Source organism: Leopardus geoffroyi, chromosome A1 (assembly GCF_018350155.1).
Source record: "Leopardus geoffroyi isolate Oge1 chromosome A1, O.geoffroyi_Oge1_pat1.0, whole genome shotgun sequence".
Taxonomy (NCBI): domain Eukaryota; kingdom Metazoa; phylum Chordata; class Mammalia; order Carnivora; family Felidae; genus Leopardus; species Leopardus geoffroyi.
The window spans coordinates 14,227,869-14,250,344 of NC_059326.1; the positions used below are offsets into that span (position 1 = coordinate 14,227,869).

Below are 22,476 nucleotides of genomic sequence, written 5' to 3' on the forward strand. Positions count from 1 at the left end.
TTTTTTAGATGTGAGACTTTTTTCTTCTAGTTATAAGACTCATATTACATACTTGGTAATGTTAAAATTTACAGTGAATCCACCCAATATAAAAATCACTATACAAAAAAAATCACACTCATAATTAAAGAGATGTTCATCGTCATCATCGTATTGAACCTTTTTGATACACAGTGGGATTGATTAGCTTTGTTGCTAATGCCAGTGAGCATGAATACAGTAGCCGACAGAACAACTGATTATTAGGAAAGATAAGAATAAGATAGTTGTTATCCTGAGAACCTTTGAACACATTAAATACTAGGATTGGGAAAGATTGTAGAGAAAAGCTTACCTTATTATTTTACAAATATGAAACTGAGTATGATGATGAAATAAAACAATTTTCATAAAGTGTGAAATAAAATGCAAGCCTAAATTCCTAAATCATTGTTTTTCCTTGTACATCGCATTGCCATTTATGAGATGGAAATATTAATTAAATGGCAAGTTTTGGATCTCTATATAACTATCAGGAATGTAACTCTTTATTTTAAATGCAGTATATACTATATTGGTTAAAATAATAATTAGATTTACATTTTTAATAAACCATTATTCTAAAATGTTTTTTTTTAATGTATTAGCAATAGACTCAGAATTTTGGGAGCCTTAAATGTCATTAATTGCTTTATATAACATCATCCAAATTATCTTCCATATACTTTATGTATAAACACATAGGACACATTTTTACCAATTTAAAAAGTAATTATAATGACTATATTCTTTAGAATAAATTTTCACAAGATTGGATTATCTGAATTTTTAAAATTGAATTATTACCCTTTAACTGAAGGTTAGATAATATTCCTTACTTAGCCATAGCAGAAGTTATGCATTGTTAAACATTATGCACTGTTTGTATGTTTTTATAGTCTCAGTGTGCCCAGTATGCTGCTGATAGAAGAGAGGAAGAAAAGATGTGTGACCATCTTATAAGTGCCGCTAAACATCGAGATCATGTTACAGCAAACCAACTGAAACAGAAGATCCTCAATATTCTCACAAACAAGCATGGCGCTTGGGGAGCAGTTTCTCATAGGTGAGTAATAACAGATTACAAGTAAATAATAATTCACAAGTTATTTATAATAGAAGTTTTAAAAACGTCTATAAACTTTAAAATTATCTAGAAAATATGATTTAAAGCATAAAAAATTGCTTGAATTTTTCCCTGATATTTTTAGTAATTCCTCTTTAGAATCCTTTGGAAGAAAAGCTAAACTTTTAACAGAAGCTCCAGTGGAAGTTATTTCTAATTTAATAATAATACGCAACATCATAAAAAAATTAGGCAAGTATTTTAGACTACTGTCTCTTCCATGATGATGTGTGTTAATTCTAAGAAGTGGCTCTTTTTTTCATGTTTCAAGAGTCAACTCTTCCTACTTATTAAATTTATATCATTCTGGATTTTTCTTATAAACAGGTAATAATATAAACATTTACTGTGGAGAGTTAATACGTCCTTTTTAGAAATTTTTTTCCGTATTTTTCTATTCAGTCTTTCATGCGATGGATTTTCATTGCAGATTAGGACATTTGTGATATTATAGTGTAAGTAAAACCAAAATTGGTTGTTTATGGATTACAGATGTTCTCCTTGCTAAAGTGTTGTGGTGTAAAATTATTTTCTTTATTTTCTCTATACAATGAAGTTTTCTAGAAAAATAATAATGAAGCAGATCACTATATTTAGATTGCTAATGTTCTTCATTTTTATATCTTCATTTTATTTGTTCCCATTAATTGCTTTTAAGTGTTTAGCAGAGTTTAGGGGTTGGTTAATTGTGGACAGGACACTATTAAGAAGAATTCTGATAGAAGCAATTCTATTAGTTAGGGAAGAACATCTAGAATATGACGAGGATAGTGTTTGATCATCTGACCTGGTATTTCAAGTGTAAGATAGATTTAGTAAATCTTTGTTTTATTTTTTTATTTTTTAATGTTTATTTTATTTTTGAGAGAGAGAGAGAGAGAGAGAGAGAGAGAGAGAGAGAGACATGGTGTGAGTGGGGGAGGGGCAGAGAGAGGTAGACACAGAATCTGAAGCAGGCTCCAGGCTCTGAGCTGTCAGCACCAAGCCTGATGTGGGGCTGGAACCTGCGAACCGTGGGATCATGACCTGAGCCGAAGTCAGACACCCAACTGGCTGAGCCACCCAGGCGCCCCACCCTAGTAAATCTTTATTATTTTTGCATTTAAGGTAATACTAAGAACCTTACATGAATTATTTCATTAAACCTTCATAACATCTCTACTTAGATTGATACTCAAACGTTTTCCATATTACATTGAGAAAACTGAAGCTTTCAGAGGTTACATAAAACTTACATAGTATCACACAGCTTATACAAAAAGAGACATTGTTCCAGTCAGGGTTCTCCAGAGAAACACAGAAACAGAACCAATGGGATATATGTGAGACACAGAGATATACGTATAGGTATAGGTATAGGTATAGGTATAGATATAGATATAGATATAGATATAGATATAGATATAGATATACAGATTTATTTTAAAGAATTGGCTCACATGATTGCCAAAGCTGGTAAATCTGAAATAATGTATTCCAGTCACTGCGGCTTTCTCCTATTTTTTTAGGCTTTTCAGACATGCTTACTCTACTTAGAATGCTTTTTCCCAAACATTCTATGCAGCTAGCTCTCCTACTTTCTTCCAGTTTTAATTCAAATGGTACTTTCTCAAAAGAGCCTTCTGTAGCCACTCTGTCTAAAATTCTACTTCTTCCCCCAACTATTTTATATTGTATTTTTCTGCTTTATTTTTCCTTTCCAATATTTATTTCTATCTTACATATTATATCCTTTACTTATTTGTCACTTGTATTGTTTTGTGTCCCACCAGCATCCAATTCCATAATGGAAGGGATTTTCTCTCTTTTGTCCACAGTAATATACCTAGCACCTAGAATAATGCCTGATACATGTAGATGTTAAATAAATATCCATTGACTAAGTTAATAAATGAATACTTAATGTATACCCTTTTTTACAGTGATATTGGGGATGAGTAGAAAAATAAATTAGTCTATTGTCTGGGACAATTTTATATTTTAAATGAAATTATTTTATTAAATGACAAAATGTACCTATCCTTGCATAAAACTAAAGTTCAATTCATCTGGGAATTAGGATGAACAATTCCTGTATCATTGGGTTATTTTAATGGTAAAATAAAACATGCAAAATACTTAATATGATGTCTAACACAGGTAGACTTCTCATATTTGTTAGTCTCTTTTCTTTTTTGGTAGCTCTTTGAAAAAAACTTTAAAAAGACTTATTTTTTTAGAGCAGTTTTAGGTTTACAATAGAGATCTCCCTTATATCCTCTCCCAACACACATGTGTACCCTCCCCCATAATCAAGGTCATTCATCCAGATTGTACATTTGTTACCAAGAATGAACCTACATTGACACATCATAATCACCCAGTCCATAGTCTACCTAAGGGTTCACTCTGGGCGTTGTATATTCTGTGGGTCAGGACAAATATGTGATGACATGTATCCATCATTTTAATATCATACATAGTATTAAATTTTATTTATTTATTTATTTGTTGTTTACATTTATTTATTTTTGAGAGACAGAGCATGAGCAGGGGAGGGGCAGAAAGAGAGGGAGACACAGAATCAGAAGCAGGCTCCAGGCTCCAAGCTGTCAGCACAGAGCCCGACGCAGGGCTCAAACCCACAAACCGTGAGATCAAGACCTGAGCCGAAGTCAGACACTCAACCTACTAAGCCACCCAGGCACCCCCATACATAGTATGTTAACTGCCCTAAAAATTCTGTGTTCTGCCTATTCATCTCTCTTTTCCCCACCCCTGGCAACCACTAATTTTTTTTTTTAATTTTATCCATAGTTTTCCCTTCTCCAGAATGTCATATAGTTGAAATCATACAGTATGTAACCTTTTCAGACTGAATTCTTTTACTTAGTTACATGCAATTAAGGTTCCTCCGTGTCCTTTCATGGCTTTATGGCTCATTTTCTTTTAGCACTGCATAGTATTCCATTGTCTGGATGTATTTATCCATTCACCCAGTGTATTTATCCATTCACCTACTAAAGAGCATCTTGTTTGTTTCCAAGTTTTGGCAGCTGTAAATAAAGCTGCTGTAAACATCCATGTACAGGTTTTTGTGTAGGCATTGGTTTTCAGCTCCTTTGGGTAAATACCAAAAAGCATGATGCTGGATGTTATGGTAAGAGTATGTTTAGTTTTACAAGAAACCACTGGAGTATCTTCAAAGTGGCTACAACAGTTTGCATTCTCAGCACCAATATATAAGAATTGCTATTGTTCTCCCTCCTTGCCAGCATTAGGTATTGTCAGAATTCCAGATTTTGGCCATTCAAATAGGTATATAGTGGTATCTCGTTTTGATATGCATATTCCTGATGACACATGATGTGGAACATCATTTCATGTGCTTATTTTCCATTTGTACATCTTTGGTGAGGTGTCTGTTAAGGACTTTGGCCCATTTTTTTAATAAGGTTGTTTGTTTTCTTATTATTGAGTTCTAAGAATTCTTTGTATATTTTGCATAACAGTCCTCTATCAGATGTGTTTTTTGCAAATATTTTCTCCCAGTCTGTGGCTTATTTTTTCATTGTCTTGATAGTGTCTTTTGTAGTGCAGAAGTTTTTAATTTTAACGAAGTCCAGTTTCTGTTATGTCTTCCATGGATAGTATCTTTGATGTTGTACCTAAAAAGGCACCACAAAAAAGTAATAATAATAATAATAATAATAATAATAATAATAATAAATTTTAACAAGGCACCAACAGTACCAAACATCATCTAGGTTTTGATGTCATCTTCTAGGAGTTTTATGGTTTTACATTTTGCAGTTAGGTCTGTGATCCATTTTTAGCTAATTTTTTTTGAAGTGTGTTAAGTTTGTAGTCTATTTGTGGGCACTTTGTTCCACTGACCTATTTGTTCTTTTACCAATGCTTTATTGTCTTGGCTAATGTAGCTTTTCGTAGTTCTGTAAACTAATTTGTTCTTCTCCTTCCAACTTAAAAATTACTTCTTAAAGTAATTTCCCATGCCACTTAATCACCCTCTAACTTGCAATATATAGCTCTAATCTATTGATTTTATTCACATAATGAACAGATAGCTCTTATTAGCATGGTGGGAAACAAAGTAGAATAACTCCCTCCCTCACTTAGTTCATAGAAGTCCAATAGAAGAGACATATTACACGAACCAAATGATTATAGAAATAAAAGATGTAGAGGCAAACTTTGGCAATTACTAGGAAAGAAAAGTACAGGGTGCTCTGAAGGAGAGAGTATATACAGCAAAGGATCTTCATTTTAGATTCAGAAGTCAGGGAAGTCTTCTTTAAAGAAGTTCTATGTGAATTAGGTACTCAAGGAATGAGCAGGGAATCATCAGTAAAGGCTGGGGTATAGAATATTCTAGAGAAAAATATTACAAAGACTCAGAATTTAGAAATAATAAAATGAACAGAAAGGAGGGTAGTATGTCTAGAACTTACTGAGCACTGGAGATAGGTGTTTGAGATAAGGCCGGATAGTAACATATGAGCTAGATGATTTAAAGTCTTGTAGATCCTGTTAAAGATTCATGACTTTATCCTAAGTGGCATGAAAAGCAGTGAGAGGCTTTGAGCAAAAGAGTCACATGATCTGATATATGTTTTAAAAGATCAGTCTGTCTTTTTCTGTATGACTTACTTCACTCAGCATAACACTCTCCAGTTCCATCCACGTTGCTACAAAAGGCCATATTTCATTCTTTCTCATTGCCACGTAGCATTCCATTGTGTACATGAAGCACAATTTCTTTATCCATTCATCAGTTGATGGACATTTAGGCTCTTTCCTTAATTTGGCTATTGTTGAAAGTGCTGCTATGAACATTGGGGTACAAATGCCCCTATGCATCAGCACTCCTGTATCCCTTGGGTAAATTCCTAGCAATGCTATTGCTGGATCATAGGGTAGATCTATTTTTAATTTTTTGAGGAACCTCCACACTGTTTTCCAGAGTGGCTGCACCAGTTTGCATTCCCACCAACAGTGCAACATCCTCTCCAGCATCTATAGTCTCCTGATTTGTTCATTATAGCCACTCTGACTGGCGTGAGGTGGTATCTCAGTGTGGTTTTGATTTGTATTTCCCTGATGAGGAGTGACATTGAGCATCATTTCATGTGTCTGTTGACCATCTGGATGTCTTCTTTGGAAAAGTGTCTATCCATGTCTTCTGCCCATTTCTTCACTGGATTATTTGTTTTTTGGGTGTGGAGTTTGGTGAGATCTTTATAGATTTTGGATACTAGCCATTTGTCCTATATATCATTTGCAAATATCTTTTCCCATTCCATCGGTTGCCTTTTAGTTTTGTTGATTATTTCCTTTGCAGTGCAGAAGCCTTTTATCTTCATGAGGTCACAATAGTTCATTTTTGCTTTTAATTCCCTTGCCTTTGGAGATATGTCAAGTAAGAAATTGCTGAGGCTGAGGTCAGAGAGGTTTTTTCCTGCCTTCTCCTCCAGGGTTTTGATGGTTTCCTGTCTCACATTCAGGTCCTTTATCCATTTTGAGTTTGTTTTTGTGAATGGTGTGAGAAAGTGGTCTAGTTTCATTCTTCTGCATGTTGCTGTCCTGTTCTCCCAGCACCATTTGTTAAAGAGACTGTCTTTTTTCATTGGATATTCTTTCCTGCTTTGTCAAAGATTAGTTGGCCTAGTATGACTAAAATTAAAACAAAACAAAAACTTTACAATGTAAGACCTGGCAAAGAGGTAATATGTAGCTGGAACCCACATACATTGCTGATAGAGGTACAAAATGGTGCATCTTCTTTGGAAGAAAGTTTGGAAAGCAGTTTATTTGTTTTTTTTTAATACAATGAGACATACAGTTACTACATGACATAACAATCCTACTCCTAAGTATTTACTCCAGGAGAAATGAAAACGTACATTCACACAAAAACTTGTATATTCGTGCAAAAAAACTTGCACATTAATGCTCAAAGCATGCCCCTAAATAGCATAAATGCTCTTCAACTAGTATATGGATAAATAAACAGTACATCCATATAATGGAATAGTACTCAGCAGTATAAAGGAATAGACTATTGTTATATGCAACAGCCTAAATGAATCTCAAATGTATTCTGCAAAGTGAAAGAAGCTAGACTCAAAAGAACACAAATGGTGTAATTCCATTTGTGCAACAGCTGGAAAAAATAAAACCTTAGGCAAATAAAACACAGCGGTGGATTCCAACAGTTAACAGTAGAAAGAGAATTTGACCAGAAAGGGACAACATGATGGAGCTTTCAGGATGATGAAATTGTTCTATATCTTGATTGTGGTAGTGGTTTCATGATTCTGCCTTTGTCAAGATTCTGCCTGTACAGCAAAAAGAGTGAATTTTACTGTATATAAATTAATTAATTGTTTTTAAGCCTTTGGGCTAAGATCAAGTGTATATAAATTAATTAAGTTTTCGAAAACTAAAATAAAAAAAAATCAAAGGCCCAGAGAAGTCTTTATAGATGGCTTTTGAGCTGTGAATACTGATGTTTACCTAACTATATTATACTTTTAATATAGAGAATTACAAGCACATATTATTTATTCACTGTTTTAAAGTTAAATAAATTGCAACTGAGATTATCTCAATTACTTTCATGCCAACAAGGTGTATTGGTCTGTAATCTAAAGCACAGAAGTTCGATTTTCCCATAACTAATACCTCTAAATGAATTAATTTTCACTATGTGTATTTTTTTAATTATATAGTTTTTAAATCCTAAAGTAAATGTAGTAAATATACTATTATCTAATAAAGATTTTGAAATGTTCAGAGGGAGAAGAAAAAAGAACTTTCTTTCCAGCAATTTGCAAGTGAAGTGTCAAGATTTAAATTAGGAATGTGCTCCACACTCAGTGAATACAGTTGTAGCAAGCTGTATCAAGTATATTGGTAGTAACTGAGTTAGACTAAACAATCTACTAATTTTGATCTCTATAATAATGTGTGATATAAGAGGGGGGAAAACCTGCTTAGAAAACAGATATATATATATATATATGTGTGTGTGTGTGTGTGTGTGTGTGTGTGTGTGTGTGTGTGTCTCACAACCCATATTTGTTTTATGGCAGTGAAGTTTCATAAAAACTTAGGCCACAGCTTCATAAGAGCTAGGCAAATGCACATAACAGGGTCAAATGGGAAGATGGCGTACTTATTGGATTTCAACCTGAGATCCTACACCTCCAAAACAAGAGTTCTCAGACTCACCGTATCATGATTTTAAAGTCAAAATAATAACTTAAAGTTACATAAAGAATGAGTAGGTAGTGCTGTGGAGTAATAATTGTATGCTTTGGAAATAAATTCTGTATTTGGAATATTCTGAAAGAGTCACATTAACTTTCGCTTTCTGACTTTTTCTTCTGTTTCCCTTATTTTTAAATATTCATATTTAGGAGTGCCTGGGTGGCTCAGTTGGTTGTGTCTGGCTTCGGGTCAGGTCATGAGTTCGAGCCCCACATCGGGCTCTGTGCTGACAGCTCAGAGCCTGGAGCCTGCTTCAGATTCTGGGTCTCCCTCTCTTTCTGCCCCTCCCCCTGCTCAAGTTCTCTCTAAAATGAATAAATGTTTTAAAAATTAAAATAAATATTCATATTTACATATGGGTATGAACTACAACCACTGCACTTGGATATTTATTTAATCCCAAATTAATTTGCTCTGAGTCCCTTCATGGGGCTTTTGGAAAATCCAATCATAATCATTAATAGGACCCTACATATACATTCCTGGATTATGCAGAGATTTTTAGTAATCTTATTAATATAAAGCCATGGGATCCTCATTTCACTCTGGGCCCCAGAGATATGCTTGATTTATGCTTGAAGGTAGGTCTATTTCTGGACAAAATGAGTTATTAGGTTCTACATTAATGCAAAGAGCTGTGGCCCCCCCAGGGTACAAGCATATATGTTTCTGCTATTTCATTGGGAGTAAACATACCCCACCACTTTCAGGACCATCTTCGTACATCATCTTCTCAGTTCTGGAATAAACTCAGGCCCTGGATACTTCAGTCTCTTTATACCTCAAGCCTCCATGTCCATCATTTCTTTTAGGATAGCTGAGCTACTTTTTAAAAGGAATATATCTTATCACTGCTGAAAAGATAAGAGTAGCGTCAGATTTGCTAGATTCAAAACCCCTCTCGTTTGGGAGGGGTTGGCATAGAGTGAAGTAGAGATTTTGCTTATTTTTCTCATCCGTTTAGATTCCATAGCCCAAACCTTTCTACAGCTATCCTGGGGCATCTGTTTGATGCACAGGTTCTGTGATCATGGAACATATTTTATTTTTCATTCGGAATTTGAACCTTTGGCATTCACCTCACTGTATTCTAATTGTGGTTGCTAATTCTAACTGCTCTAATCAAAAACACAAATCTAAAATTAGGTAGAGTCATTATGACTTAACAATTAACTAGATACGATGTTGTCTAAGTTATTCTCATCATTCACTGGGTGAATGGTGGGGCCATTCTTAGAATTGAAAAATACTCAAGGAACTGGTGTAGATGGGAAGATGATTATTGAGTTTGCCTTGCCCATGGCATATTCTAGTGTAATTACCCACCACAAAATTGTAAGTAGAGCCGTATGTCATTAGTTCCCTAGTTATGCATGTGATAACTTTCTCAGACATGGCCAAAACATATTTTCTAATCCAAATTTCATTTCTCCTATTCACCCAGTAAAGGGCATCTAGAAGACATCCTTGATTTACTTCTTTCTTTCAGCCCTCCCTCTCCCCATAAAACACACATACACAAATTGCCCCTCAGAAGATGTTGTCAGGAATACATTTAGGATATACACTTTCTTCTTGGAAGAAGTAGAAGAATATAGTAGATTCTTCCAAGGTTGTGTTTTACTGGGTAGGTTCATCAAGGCAAATGAGCAGAGATATTAAGATACAAGTAAGAGATTGTTTGAAGTGATAGATTGTGTACTTAGTCTAAGATAGTTCAGGAAGGACTGTAAAAAAAGAAAGGAGATTGATAGGCAGATAATAATGGAGTCAAGAAAACAAGAGTCAGTGAGCTGAAAGAATGGGAAGTTTTAGGATGTTTTAATTCAAAATTTCAGAACGACGTCACTACAAGATTGACAAATTCAGAATGTGGTCCTGAAAGTGGTTGTGGGGTCAAGCTGAAGGTCATGGTAATGATGAGCTCGAGAAACTGAAAAAGATGGAGCCTTGCATGTAGCACACATTGGATTACCCAAGACAATTCCAGTATTTGGGATGGAAAGAAAGGTTGTCAGCACCCTCTAAGTCTCTGGTAAATAGAAGGAATGGCCTGGGATGCTGATACAAGCCTCCATGTGGGGAGAAGAATAGGTGGGATGGCCAGATTTAGCAAGAGCCTCGAAGGAATCTCAAAGCTCATCTTCCCTATATATATATATATATATATATATATATATATATATATATAATTTACATACATATATACGTGTGTATATGTATTTATTATCTTCCCTAAGTATATATGTGTGTGTATGTATGTGTGTATGTGAGTGTATATGTATCTCCAAATGAATAGAGGTAAAAAATATACCACAGGATGGCAAAAATTTAAAAAGCCTATGAGGTCATTTTCCCTGATAGAAATCTAATGCAGATCACATAGGCAAGAGCAATGTTTTGAAAGGACGAGGTGATATAAATGAATAGTGATTCTGTGGGTCAGACCAAAAATGTCTATAATTTGAATATGAAGATGATCGGGCTGAAACCTTTATGACCCACTTGATTGCCAGCCTTATTTCTGCTGCCCTTTTTCCTAAAATATATAGTTTTTAAAAATTAGGATGACTATTTTAATAGGCCTCATAATAAGATACTTTGTAAAATGCTTAATACATAGAATTGTATAAAATACACAAGAAAGAAAAAAATCAATAAGCAGAATATAAAATAAACATCTCACAAATATTAGACTACTTTCTCAGCTGTGGAAGTCATTAGGTTTAAAACAAAAATTAAAGCTTTGGATCTTCACATTAATGAAACTTCTCCTTGGTTTACTAAACAAATGGCATAAAATTTAAAAATTTTTGACCATTTGCGACAAGTGCCTGGAATTAAAGGGAGATGATCACAGTCCCTCAGTCGTTTATTGGGCTAATAATTAAAATATGCATTTATGAAACCATAGGAAATATTTCTCAAGCAGTAACATCTGCTATCTTGGCAGATGGTATTTTTGCTGGAATCATTAAAGATGGTACCTCATTAGGCTGTCGAGAAGAATCTCTGGACTCCTTTGATGTAATTGTTTTTATAAACTTATATTTTAGATTAGACATTTTCAGTTAAATATCACTGTATTCCCTAAAATAATATGCTCAACCCATTGACTTTCTGAAAATCGTAGAGAGACATATAAGAATGTTTAGTAATTTGAATTCAACCAGTATTTTTCTCTATAAAGATCCTCTTTTTATAACTGCATATCATATATATTTTTGTTTTTATAAATGAAATGAGTAAATTAGCTTACAGTGGCGTTGCTCTGTATTTGCACACTAAAGTTTTGTACATTAGACTGTCAAGTGTTTTTTGCTATTTGTGTTCACAAGGAGTTTGCTGTCTTTTGTCAATAATAAGGGTTGCTTGTTTGGTTGGAAAGTGCCATTGCCCTAGAGTGCTGTATTTTGAAGTCATCTGTCATGGATACATTGTAGAGAGAAGACTATTTATGTTTATGGCATTTTAAGTAACTGAGTTAAACCCTTTGGAATATAGAGAAATGGCGTGTTTACTGTCATCACTGTTCACTTAATCTTGTGACCCTGACATGGTAGCATTCCCATAAATCTCCCTGTGGGTAGTTCAATAAAACAGATGAACATCAAAATGTAATGATTGTTTCAGCTTTAGGAATTAACTACGTGATGGAATAAATATGGCCCAGATAGTAGTAATGTTACAGAAGCATTTTACTACCCCCTTTTTCTAACAAGTAACACTAGAAAATAATTATGTATTACAGTTTGTGTTCTATTTTCAGATATTTGCAGTACCTTGTAGTCCTATCATTAAAAGAAAAAGGAAATAGATTTAAAAAATATTTGTATTATGACATTTTTTAAAGCAGTTTAAATTTTTTGGTATATTTAAGGCTCCAAAAATAGTAAAATTGGTTTCTGCAAGGATATTTTAATATAGCTTTTTATTGTGTTTTCATTGTATTACATCTTTATTTTTTCTATATTCATTTTTAAAAAATACTTGCCATTATATAATTTCTCAAACATAAATTTTTTACTTCAGTAGTTTTTTTACACCACTCATTTTGTAAGCATCTATTGAGGCATTCAGGAAAAATAATTGGGGACAGTGAGGCATTCCAAAAAATAATAATAATAATTAACATGAAACACTAAGATAAATCAGTGGGAGAAACTAAAAGGACGTAACACCCAGTTCTCACTAGACCACATTCCAGAGGTCACGTCCACAAACTAGAAGAAAATCCAACTCATAAATGCTATTAATACTCTTACTGCTTAGATAATAGATCTATAGGATGAAATGATCTGAAAACAAGTTACTTTTGCCTCCCAATTTCCATATGTAAAAAAACTTTTGTCAGTTTAGTTTGGTATGATAAAACCTCTAAGCCTCTTTTCAAATAGGATTTTATACTTTGGCTACTAATAATCCAATTTGCATGATAATGATAAATTCTAAACACCAAAGTGTGCTGTATAATGTAAAACCTATGGGGGAAAGCATAGAAATTATATTTTTATACAAGTTATTATAAAAATATATATAACAGATCTATAAAAAGACCATCATAAGCATTTTCAGTAGCAACCCAGGCAGAAAACTAAGAAAATGAAGGGCTCTGAACCCTGTCAGAAAAGAAGGCCAATTACTAATATGATACAAGACCCCAGGAAAAATAAGATTGACCTTACTAATTAAATCTTTGAGCATTAGCATCAAGTTGAAAAACAGTCTTCCATGAAGAGAAGGTTGATGTGTAATACTTAATAAATAAATGATCAGCTACTTTACCTTAAGTAACAAAGCCCTAATAATACTTGTATTTTTAATAGCCTTTCAAAATGATAAGAGCCCCAAAAATTTGATTGTGGACAGTGTTAAGACAGAAACTGTTTTCTGTTAGGCGGGATTCTTTTCTGTTAGCTGTTAATATTCAGTAAATAGCTACCAAATTGCAATCAAGCACTCAATAGATAAAAACACTGTTCAGAGCTAGGTAACGGGATATTACATAAGAAGGATTTTTATGTGTTTTCAGTCTTAACATAAACCTTAAAAATTAAGTATGGCTATGTTCTGGATTAAGAAAGACTTTCAAGGCCTAGGCAAAAAAAAATAGTAAATATAAACTATCATATAGGCATTTTTAAAGCTTATAAACTAGATTTATCCAACTGAGTAAACGGAATGGTTTTTTTTAGAATATTTTAAGTTACATTTTTAACCAGTAAATTAACAAACATATCAAATAGCTACAAAATACCTTAACTTCTTTAAAAGCACTTATTAAGTATATGATAATTAAGTGATAATTAAAGTTTTCACCATTCAGTAAATTTGATGGTGCCATGATCAGAGTTAGACAAATATTGGTTCTAAGTATTAATAGTTCAAGGGCACTTAAGTGATGAGTGGATGTCATTGTAATCAGTCATTCCCTTGAGGAGCATCATGTCTGTTATACTTAGTTTAAAATAAATTTGATAAATCAATTAAGGCTTTCTTCTCTAGTTAATCCCAACTACTTTTTATTTACCATCTTCCAGATTATTTTCAATTAAAATTCAACTTTTTTGATCTATAAAATGATAGTCATCTCACAACCTTATGTGTGCTCCTAACTCAGACTTTGTGACTGTTCTCTGCTCTTCTAATTTGGGTATAATTCAGAACCTAGACAAATAAAATACCTTGGATTTGTCTCTTCAATTTTCTTGAATTTCTTCAGTATCCACCCCTGTTCTGTCCCACTTGAAACCATGCCATTAAAATGATTTTTATTTTGAAATGTCTCACCCACCTTCCTTCAACCACAAAATTACAGTAGCCTGCCAATTTGATTGACTAACAGAATACCTTAATGATTGTCCCAGGAAAATAAACGAACACAAGAAAACCCAAAAAAAAATAAAACAAGATTTTTAAAAAATAAACATTTAACTGGCCTTTGTTAAAATGCCATGTGGTCAGATCAGAATTTCCAGCTGTCCACTTGATATCTTTAGCTAGGTCTCCTGTGAGGCCTTACAGTGAATAAAACAGCTGGAGTATTACCACTTTAGGTTTCATTTCTTCCTTCTTTGTGCTTCTGTAACACTTTCTTATTTATATCCCTACTCTATTGTATATTTATTTTTTTCCTTTATAGCCAAAACTCTGTATTCTTCGGAAGTCTTGGCATGTGTCAGAGTGCCTGGCATATAAGAGGTGGTCTGTAAACAAATATTATTGAGTCAGTAAAGAAGTGAATGAATAAAAGAATAAATGAATGAATGAAAAGATGAATGAATATGACTGGTCTCAGAGAATTCTGAAACATTATGAAGTATGCCCAAATATTAATTATTATTGGGAAATAAGATAATAGTAATTATTATTTGGGCATATTTGCTAACTTTTCAGAAATTATTAAGGTCAGATAAATAATTAAGTAAGAGTACATTTGGCCTCTGTCTCCAACTCTAACTTTCTGCTTTACCTTGAAAAATGGAAAGAATTAATCATATTATTCAGGAAATTGAAAATATTTTAACTATAATATTTTATATATTTTGGCAAAATTCTTACTTTCAGTGTATCATTTAGTAAGCTTTGTATATAATAAAAGTAAACTAAATTGTTAAATTTAGTTTAAAATTTAAGTTGCAAAAATTAATTTTTAAGTGGTTATTAATTATATGGATAACTTTATGTTGGAGCTATAGACTCAGAGAGACTTGAATTCAGGTTTCATCTCCAGAGCTTCAGATCTGTATAGCTTTGGAAAATTTCTTTTCTTGTTTGTTTATTTATTTTTGAGAGAGGAGACAGAGCATGAGCTGGGGAGGGACAGAGAGGGAGACACAGAACCTGAAGCAGGCTCCAGGCTCTGAGCTGTCAGCACAGAGCCTGATGCAGGGCTTGAACCCACAAACCGTGAAATCATGACCTGAGCCAAAGTCCAACACTTAGCAGACTGAGCTACCCAGGAGCCCACTTTGGCAATTTCATAACCTCTTCAGGCTTCAATATTTTTCATATGAAAAATGTGGCATATTGGGGCGCCTGGGTGGCGCAGTCGGTTAAGCGTCCGACTTCAGCCAGGTCACGATCTCGCGGTCCGTGAGTTCGAGCCCTGCGTCGGGCTCTGGGCTGGTGGCTCAGAGCCTGGAGCCTGTTTCCGATTCTGTGTCTCCCTCTCTCTCTGACCCTCCCCCGTTCATGCTCTGTCTCTCTCTGTCCCAAAAATAAATAAACGTTGAAAAAAAAAATTAAAAAAAAAAAAAAAGAAAGAAAAATGTGGCATATTAACTATATCATAGAATTGTGGACTGTAAATTAGAACACAAAATTTTGTAATTTCATCAAATGCTTGTTAATGAATATTTTAAATTGGTAATAATTTTAAAGCAAACCTGAATTTTAACTTATTGGCATTTTCACTCTTTTATATATTTGAAGTTTTTTTTTGTTTTTTGTTTTTTGTTTTTATTCTTGAGAGGGAGAGAGAGAATCCCAAGCAGGCTCTGCACTGTTAGCATGGAGCCTGACACAGGGCTCAAATTCACAAACTGTGAGATTATGACCTGAGCTGAAATCAGGAGTCAAATGCTTAAAGAACTGAGCCACCCAAGCACTCCTCGTTATATGTTTTTAATTTAAATATGTATAGTAATATATTTGATCATTGGAATAGTTACCAGCATATTTCAGGCCCAAAACACTTACAGAGGCTTGATATCTTTACTATTTTGATTTCTAATAATTTATCTTACAGTTTTCGTTTATACTTCTCACTATTATCTAAATGAAAACATTTATTCATTGGCATTATACTTTTATAAATACATGGGAATATATGGATAGAATATTAAGTAAAAATAACTTTCCTGAATAAAACTGTGACAGTATTTTCCATTAGTTCTGTTTTCCCAAGAGAAACAATATCACCTATAATCCTATAAAGTCAGAAATTCTGCCTTTGGTTTTAAAAGTTTTGGACAGCTTTTTAAAAATTATTGAGGTTAAAATGTGTATAGATTTGTTTTTCTTTATTTTTGAGTAATTAACTATTATTAAGCACCTTGGCATTATTTTCCTGGCCTTTCAAAAAAGTACACACACAACTTTTGATCACTTATACTAGATTACGTGTTTGTTTGCATAGTGAAATCTGATTTACAACTCATGGCGTACATACATTTCTTTTGATTTTTGATTAAAACCTAAAACATCTATTTTGATTCAAGAGCTTTTAATTATGCCATTTCTGGGCCACCTCCTATTCCAAAGTCATGTTCTGTTTTACGTGTTCAGTAGGTTCTTGTTAAATTTGCCAAATGAAGTTTAAGACAGTTACGCTATTTTTTTGTGGAGTGGTTTAAAAAAAGAAAACCTTAGAAAACCTTCCTCTGTTTACTCAAAGAATAAGATTATGACAAGTCTCATCCTCTTGACTTAACACCTTTACATATTTCAGTCTTTACTTCCACTATAACATAATAGAAATGTACAGCAATGTTTTCATAGAATACAAACAAGGCATACACCTTATTATATCGTTTCACAAATATCTAGCAAGGTAGCAAGTTAACTTATGTTCCCAGAAACTATACTCGAAACCATAGCATTTGGGAGGTTGAAATTTATAATAAATGATAAAACTTTGGCTTTGTAATAACAAGTTATCAAGAATATATTGTCAGAAAAATTAAGGAGTTTAGGGAAAACGTTAGGCATGTTTCCTAAATCACTTTTTTTTTCATAGTTAACTGAATTAGTATGGCTGTTGTTTCCAGTTACTTAGTAGACAAATTGTTGTATCTTGAATATTTGAAAGGTAATATTTCTGTGTTAAATATTTTTTTACCTCACAAGTATTTATAAGAGAAAATGTCTAATGAAAATGCAATTTGTCAGGAACTATTTGGGTAGTATGATCATAAACCTTTTGCTGTTGTTATTCCTTTTTTATTCTTTTTTTTTTTTAACTTTTATTTTTGGTCAAGAATAGGGAAAGAAAAATGACTCATTATTTCCATGATCTAAAGGTTTTACTGCAGCAGCTGAACAGCTCAGTTTTATTCAATGCTACATTAACTTTTCCATTAAGGGCACTGTTGTACAGTATGGAGCCCTTAAACGTTATGAAGTTGCTGTCTGGTATTTGTTCATTGATATGGCTGCTATATTTGAATGTTGGAATCATTCCAGAATGAAAGTCTTCATTACTTTTTAAGAATGTTGTTTCTTTCATCTTCAATTTACTTAAATTTAACTTCACTGCTATGGATTAAATGTCTAAACATTTTTATAAATCTAATTTTTTTCCTCATTTAGAATTTCTGTCATGTAAGCTATAATATGATTATGATGTTTGTGTTATTCACAAAATCCAGATTTGTATGTGACACATCCTACTTTAGGAAAAAGGCAAATACTTTGGTGTCACACATAGTCTTTAGTTCATCTTCTTTTCCTCTTTCTCATTCACTCTATAAATTATCCCAGTTGTCTAGAATTGTGCAAGATCCGCAGAATAGTCTCTAGGTTGAAGCAGTCTTTGGGTGACACTGAGGATGGAAGAAATAGAAGAAATAGGATGTTCTCCCCGGAGATGGTTAGGCTGTTGAAGGGGAGAGTGGGATTTGGACTTGTAGAGCATTTAGGAAAAGGTGGGGGTGAAGTTGTGGACACAGGCGCTAATAGAGGCTGCTGAAAAGTTATTACAAGCCTATTAGGGTGGACAGTATGGTACCCCACTAAGAAGGCTGGGGAGCTCAAATATGGAGCAGTATGTCCAGCATTTCTTTCTAGCAGATTTTCAAGCCTCCTTCATCCTGATAAGAGGATAAATTCTATGATGATGACAAGGCTATGGCAATCAGATACCCTGTGTTTTCATGTTTATTTTAAGAGCTAAAAAAAGGGAAAAGCTGATAAGAACCAAGATTATGTTTTGAGATATTTTGTTTGTTGATGGGCTGTTTTGTAATATCTTATTTTATGTTAACTTATCTTATCAGATGTTTGTCTTTCTCTGACTTATTTCACTTAGCATAATACCCTCTAGTTCCATCTACTTGTTGCAAATGGCAAGATTTCATTCTTTTTGATTGCTGAGTAATATTCCATTGTATGTATGTACCACATCTTCTTTATCCATTCATCCAGTGATGGACATTTGGGCTCTTTCCATACTTTGGCTATTATCGATAGTGCTGTTATAAACATTGGGGTGCATGTGTCCCTTTGAAACACTCTATCCCTTGGATAAATACCTAGTAGTGCAATTGATGGGTCATAGGGTAGTTCTATGTTTAATTTTTTGAGGATCCTCCATCCTGTTTTCCAGAGTGACTGCACCAGTTTGCATTCCAGTGCAGAAGGGTTCCTCTTTCCCTGCATCCTCGCCAACATCTGTTGTTGCCTGAGGTGTTAATTTTAGCCATTCTGACTGGTGTGAGGTGGTATCTCATTGTGATTTTGATTTGTATTTCCCTGATGATGAGTGATGTTGAGCATCTTTTCATGTGTCTGTTAGCCATCTGGAAGTCTTCACTCAAAAAGTGTCTTTTCATGTCTTTTGCCCATTTCTTCACTGGATTATTTGTTTTTTGGAGATTGAGTTTGATAAGTTCTTTATAGATTTTGGATACTAACCCTTTATCTGATATGTCATTTGCAAATATCTTCTCTCATTCCATCAGTTGTCTTTTAGTTTTGCTGATTGTTTCCTTTGCTGTGCAGAAGGCTTTTATCTCGATAAAGTCCCAATAGTTCATTTTTGGTTTTGTTTCCCTTTCCTCCGGAGACATGTCTAGTAAGAAGTTGCTACAGCTGAGGTCTAAGAGGTGGCTGCCTCTTTTCTCCTCTATGATTTTGATGGTTTCCTGTCTTACATTTAAGTCTTTTATCTATTTTGCGTTTATTTTTGTGTGTGGTATAAGAAAGTGGTGCAGGTTCATTCTTCTGCATGTCGCTGTCCAGTTTTCCCAGCACCATTTGCTGAAGAGACTGTCTTTTTTCCATTGGATATTCTTTCCTGCTTTGTCAAAGATTAGTTGGCCATACATTTGTAGGTTCATTTCTGGGTTTTTTCTTCTGTTCCACTAATATGTGTGTCTGTTTTTGTGCTAGTACCATACTGTCTTGATGATTACAACTTTGTAATACAGCTCAAAGCCGGGAATTGTGATGCCTGCAGCTTTGGTTTTCTTTTTCAGGATTGCTTTGGCTATTCAGGGTCTTTTCTGGTTCCACACAAATTTTAGGATTGTTTTTTCCAACTTTGTGAAGAATGCTGGTGTTATTTTGATAGGTATTGCATTGAATATGTAGATTTATTTGGGTAGGATTGGCATTTTAACAGTATTTGTTCCTCTAATCCGTGAGCATGGAATGTTTATCCATTTTTTTGTGTCTTCCTCAATTTCTTTCATAAACTTTCTATAGTTTCCAGTGTATAGATTTTTCACCTCTTTGGTTAGGTTTATTCCTATGTATTTTATGGATTTTGGTGCAGTTGTAAATGGGATTGATTCCTTGATTTCTCTTTCTGCTGCTTTATTTTTGGTGTATAGAAATACAACCTATTACGTTGATTTTATATCCTGTGACTTTGCTGAATTCATGTATCCGTTCAAATACAGACCAGTTTCCCTGATGAACATGCATGCAACAATTTTCAACAAGATACAAGCAAACTGGATCCAACAATACATTAAAAGAATTATTCACCACAATCAAATGGGATTTATTCCTGGGATGCAGGATGGGTTCAATATCTGAAAAGAAATCAATGTGATACATCATATTAATAAAAGGATAAGAACCATATGATCCTCTCAATAGATGCTGAGAAAGCATTTGACAAAATACAGCGTCCTTTCTTGATAACAACCCTCAAGAAAGTAGGGATAGAAGGATCATACCTCAAGATCATAAAGGCCACATATGAAAGGCCCACCGCTAATATCATCCTCAATGGAGAAAAACTGAGAGCTTTCCCCCTAAGGTCAGGAACATGACAGGAATGTCCACTCTTACCACTATTATTCAATATAGTGTTGGAAGTCCTAGCCTCAGCAGTCAGACCACACACAATAATAAAAGGCACCTAAATCGGCAAGGAGGAAGCCAAACTTCACTCTCACAGGCAACATGATGCTCAATGTGGAAAACCCAAAAGGTTCACCAAAAAACTGCTAGAACTGATCTATTCTCTATGGTTTTGATGGTTAATTTCACCCAATTCGAAATGTTTCCAAACTTTTACATCTGAAACACATAATCATCCACATAGTGCTGCCTCTCATTCTATTGCCTTGTTAAAATTTACTTCTTTTAATAAATAAGCCTCTAGCTCAGATCCCAGTTGTCTTTACCTATCCATTCCAGGTATTCAGCCATCAAGCTGTCTTTAAATTCTTTTCTTGGCTTGGTGCTTTACCATACCATATCATCTTGGAAGCCATCTGACTCCTGCCTTTACAGTAACTTCCCAATAAATTCTGAGACTTCCACCAGTAAGGCCCTGTCTTTAGTGGCCTCTGTCATGCTTGTCTTCCATTTATCCAACCAAAACAAATAAATAACCATAAACATACATACAGGTACACAGACTCACGCCCCGCCAAAAACAAGAACACTGATTTGGATCTTTTCATTGAAATCCCTTATTCTTATTCTGGTCTTTTTACTAACCACTTTAAGAGGGGCGCCTGGTGGCGCAGTCGGTTAAGCGTCCGACTTCAGCCAGGTCACGATCTCGCGGTCCGTGAGTTCGAGCCCCGCGTCAGGCTCTGGGCTGATGGCTCGGAGCCTGGAGCCTGTTTCTGATTCTGTGTCTCCCTCTCTCTCTGCCCCTCCCCCATTCATGCTCTGTCTCTCTCTGTCCCAAAAATAAATAAACGTTGAAAAAAAAAATTAAAAAAAAAAAAGAGAGTACCTGAGAGGAGAGAGTGTCATCCTATTGTAGTGTCTTTCCAAAAACCACCATAATTATTCTGATTTCAGGGTAGCTTTAAGATTAGAAGAACAAAATTAGAAGAACAAAATAATAACTTTGATAATGATACATCAGAATTTAATTGATATACCATTGAATCCTACTGTTTTGGGGAAAAAAGAAATTTAGATATACAAAGTGAGGAATGTGCTTATGTGTATATATATGTATGTGTGAATCTAAGAGTAGGCCTACACAAACTAAATTAAATCTATTTTTCTTTCATTCTACCTTGTATTTCAGAGGTCTCTGCTTCCAAAAGTTTCTCTGGCCCCATTGGCTGGCATGGCCTCTGAAAAACAAACCCCTAATAAAGTGTCTCTCCCTCATAGATAGGCCTAAATCTATCTTTCTAGTGGAAACTAAAAGATAGAAACAGGCTCATAACTCATAGGAATGGAAGTCTGTGGTCAAACTCAAGAAAATACAACTGGTCGCTGTAAACATATTTTGGAGGTTTCCTGGTATATTTAAACTATATCATGACATTGGCTGGCCATTTTAACATCCTCTGCTTTTTAAGTTAGCTTTGTCTTGGGGCGCCTGGGTGGCTCAGTCGGTTGAGCGGCCGACTTCGGCTCGGGTCATGATCTCGCGGTCCGTGAGTTCAAGCCCCGCATCGGGCTCTGTGCTGACTGCTCAGAGCCTGGAGCCTGTTTCAGACTCTGTGTCTCCCTCTCTCTGACCCTCCCCGTTCATGCTCTGTCTCTCTCTGTCTCAAAAATAAATAAACGCTAAAAAAAAAAAAAAAAATTTAAGTTAGCTTTGTCATTTCCCTTCATGTATTGGTAAACAATGCAAATAAAGTCAGCGTTTGGAGGGTCTTGGGTAGATTTTACTTGGTAAGTAAATCAAATTGATAGATGTGAATTTCAGATAAGCAGCAAAATAGACCATAGATTTTCAGAGTGAAAGAAGAAGGCAAACAGAAACAGTGATTTTTTTTTTTTACTTTAAAGTGTGATACATACAGAAAAGTGCATATATCATAATGAGACAGATCAATGAATTTTCAAAAACCGAAAAAACATCTATGCACTTATCCTAGATTAAAAAAAAAAACAAAAAACCAGAACAT

The 22,476-nt window shown here is 34.3% G+C and overlaps 1 protein-coding gene across 11 annotated transcripts in view; it reads left to right on the forward strand.

Annotated features, from left to right (window-relative positions):
* Positions 1–22,476, forward strand: part of NBEA (neurobeachin) — a 689,522-nt gene that overhangs the window by 373,551 nt on the left and 293,495 nt on the right. For all 11 annotated transcript variants that reach the window (XM_045473789.1, XM_045473805.1, XM_045473824.1 and 8 more), the window contains one exon: positions 918–1,084. In XM_045473789.1, coding sequence (XP_045329745.1) covers positions 918–1,084 — 167 coding nt within the window. The remainder of the gene's footprint in view (positions 1–917; positions 1,085–22,476) is intronic.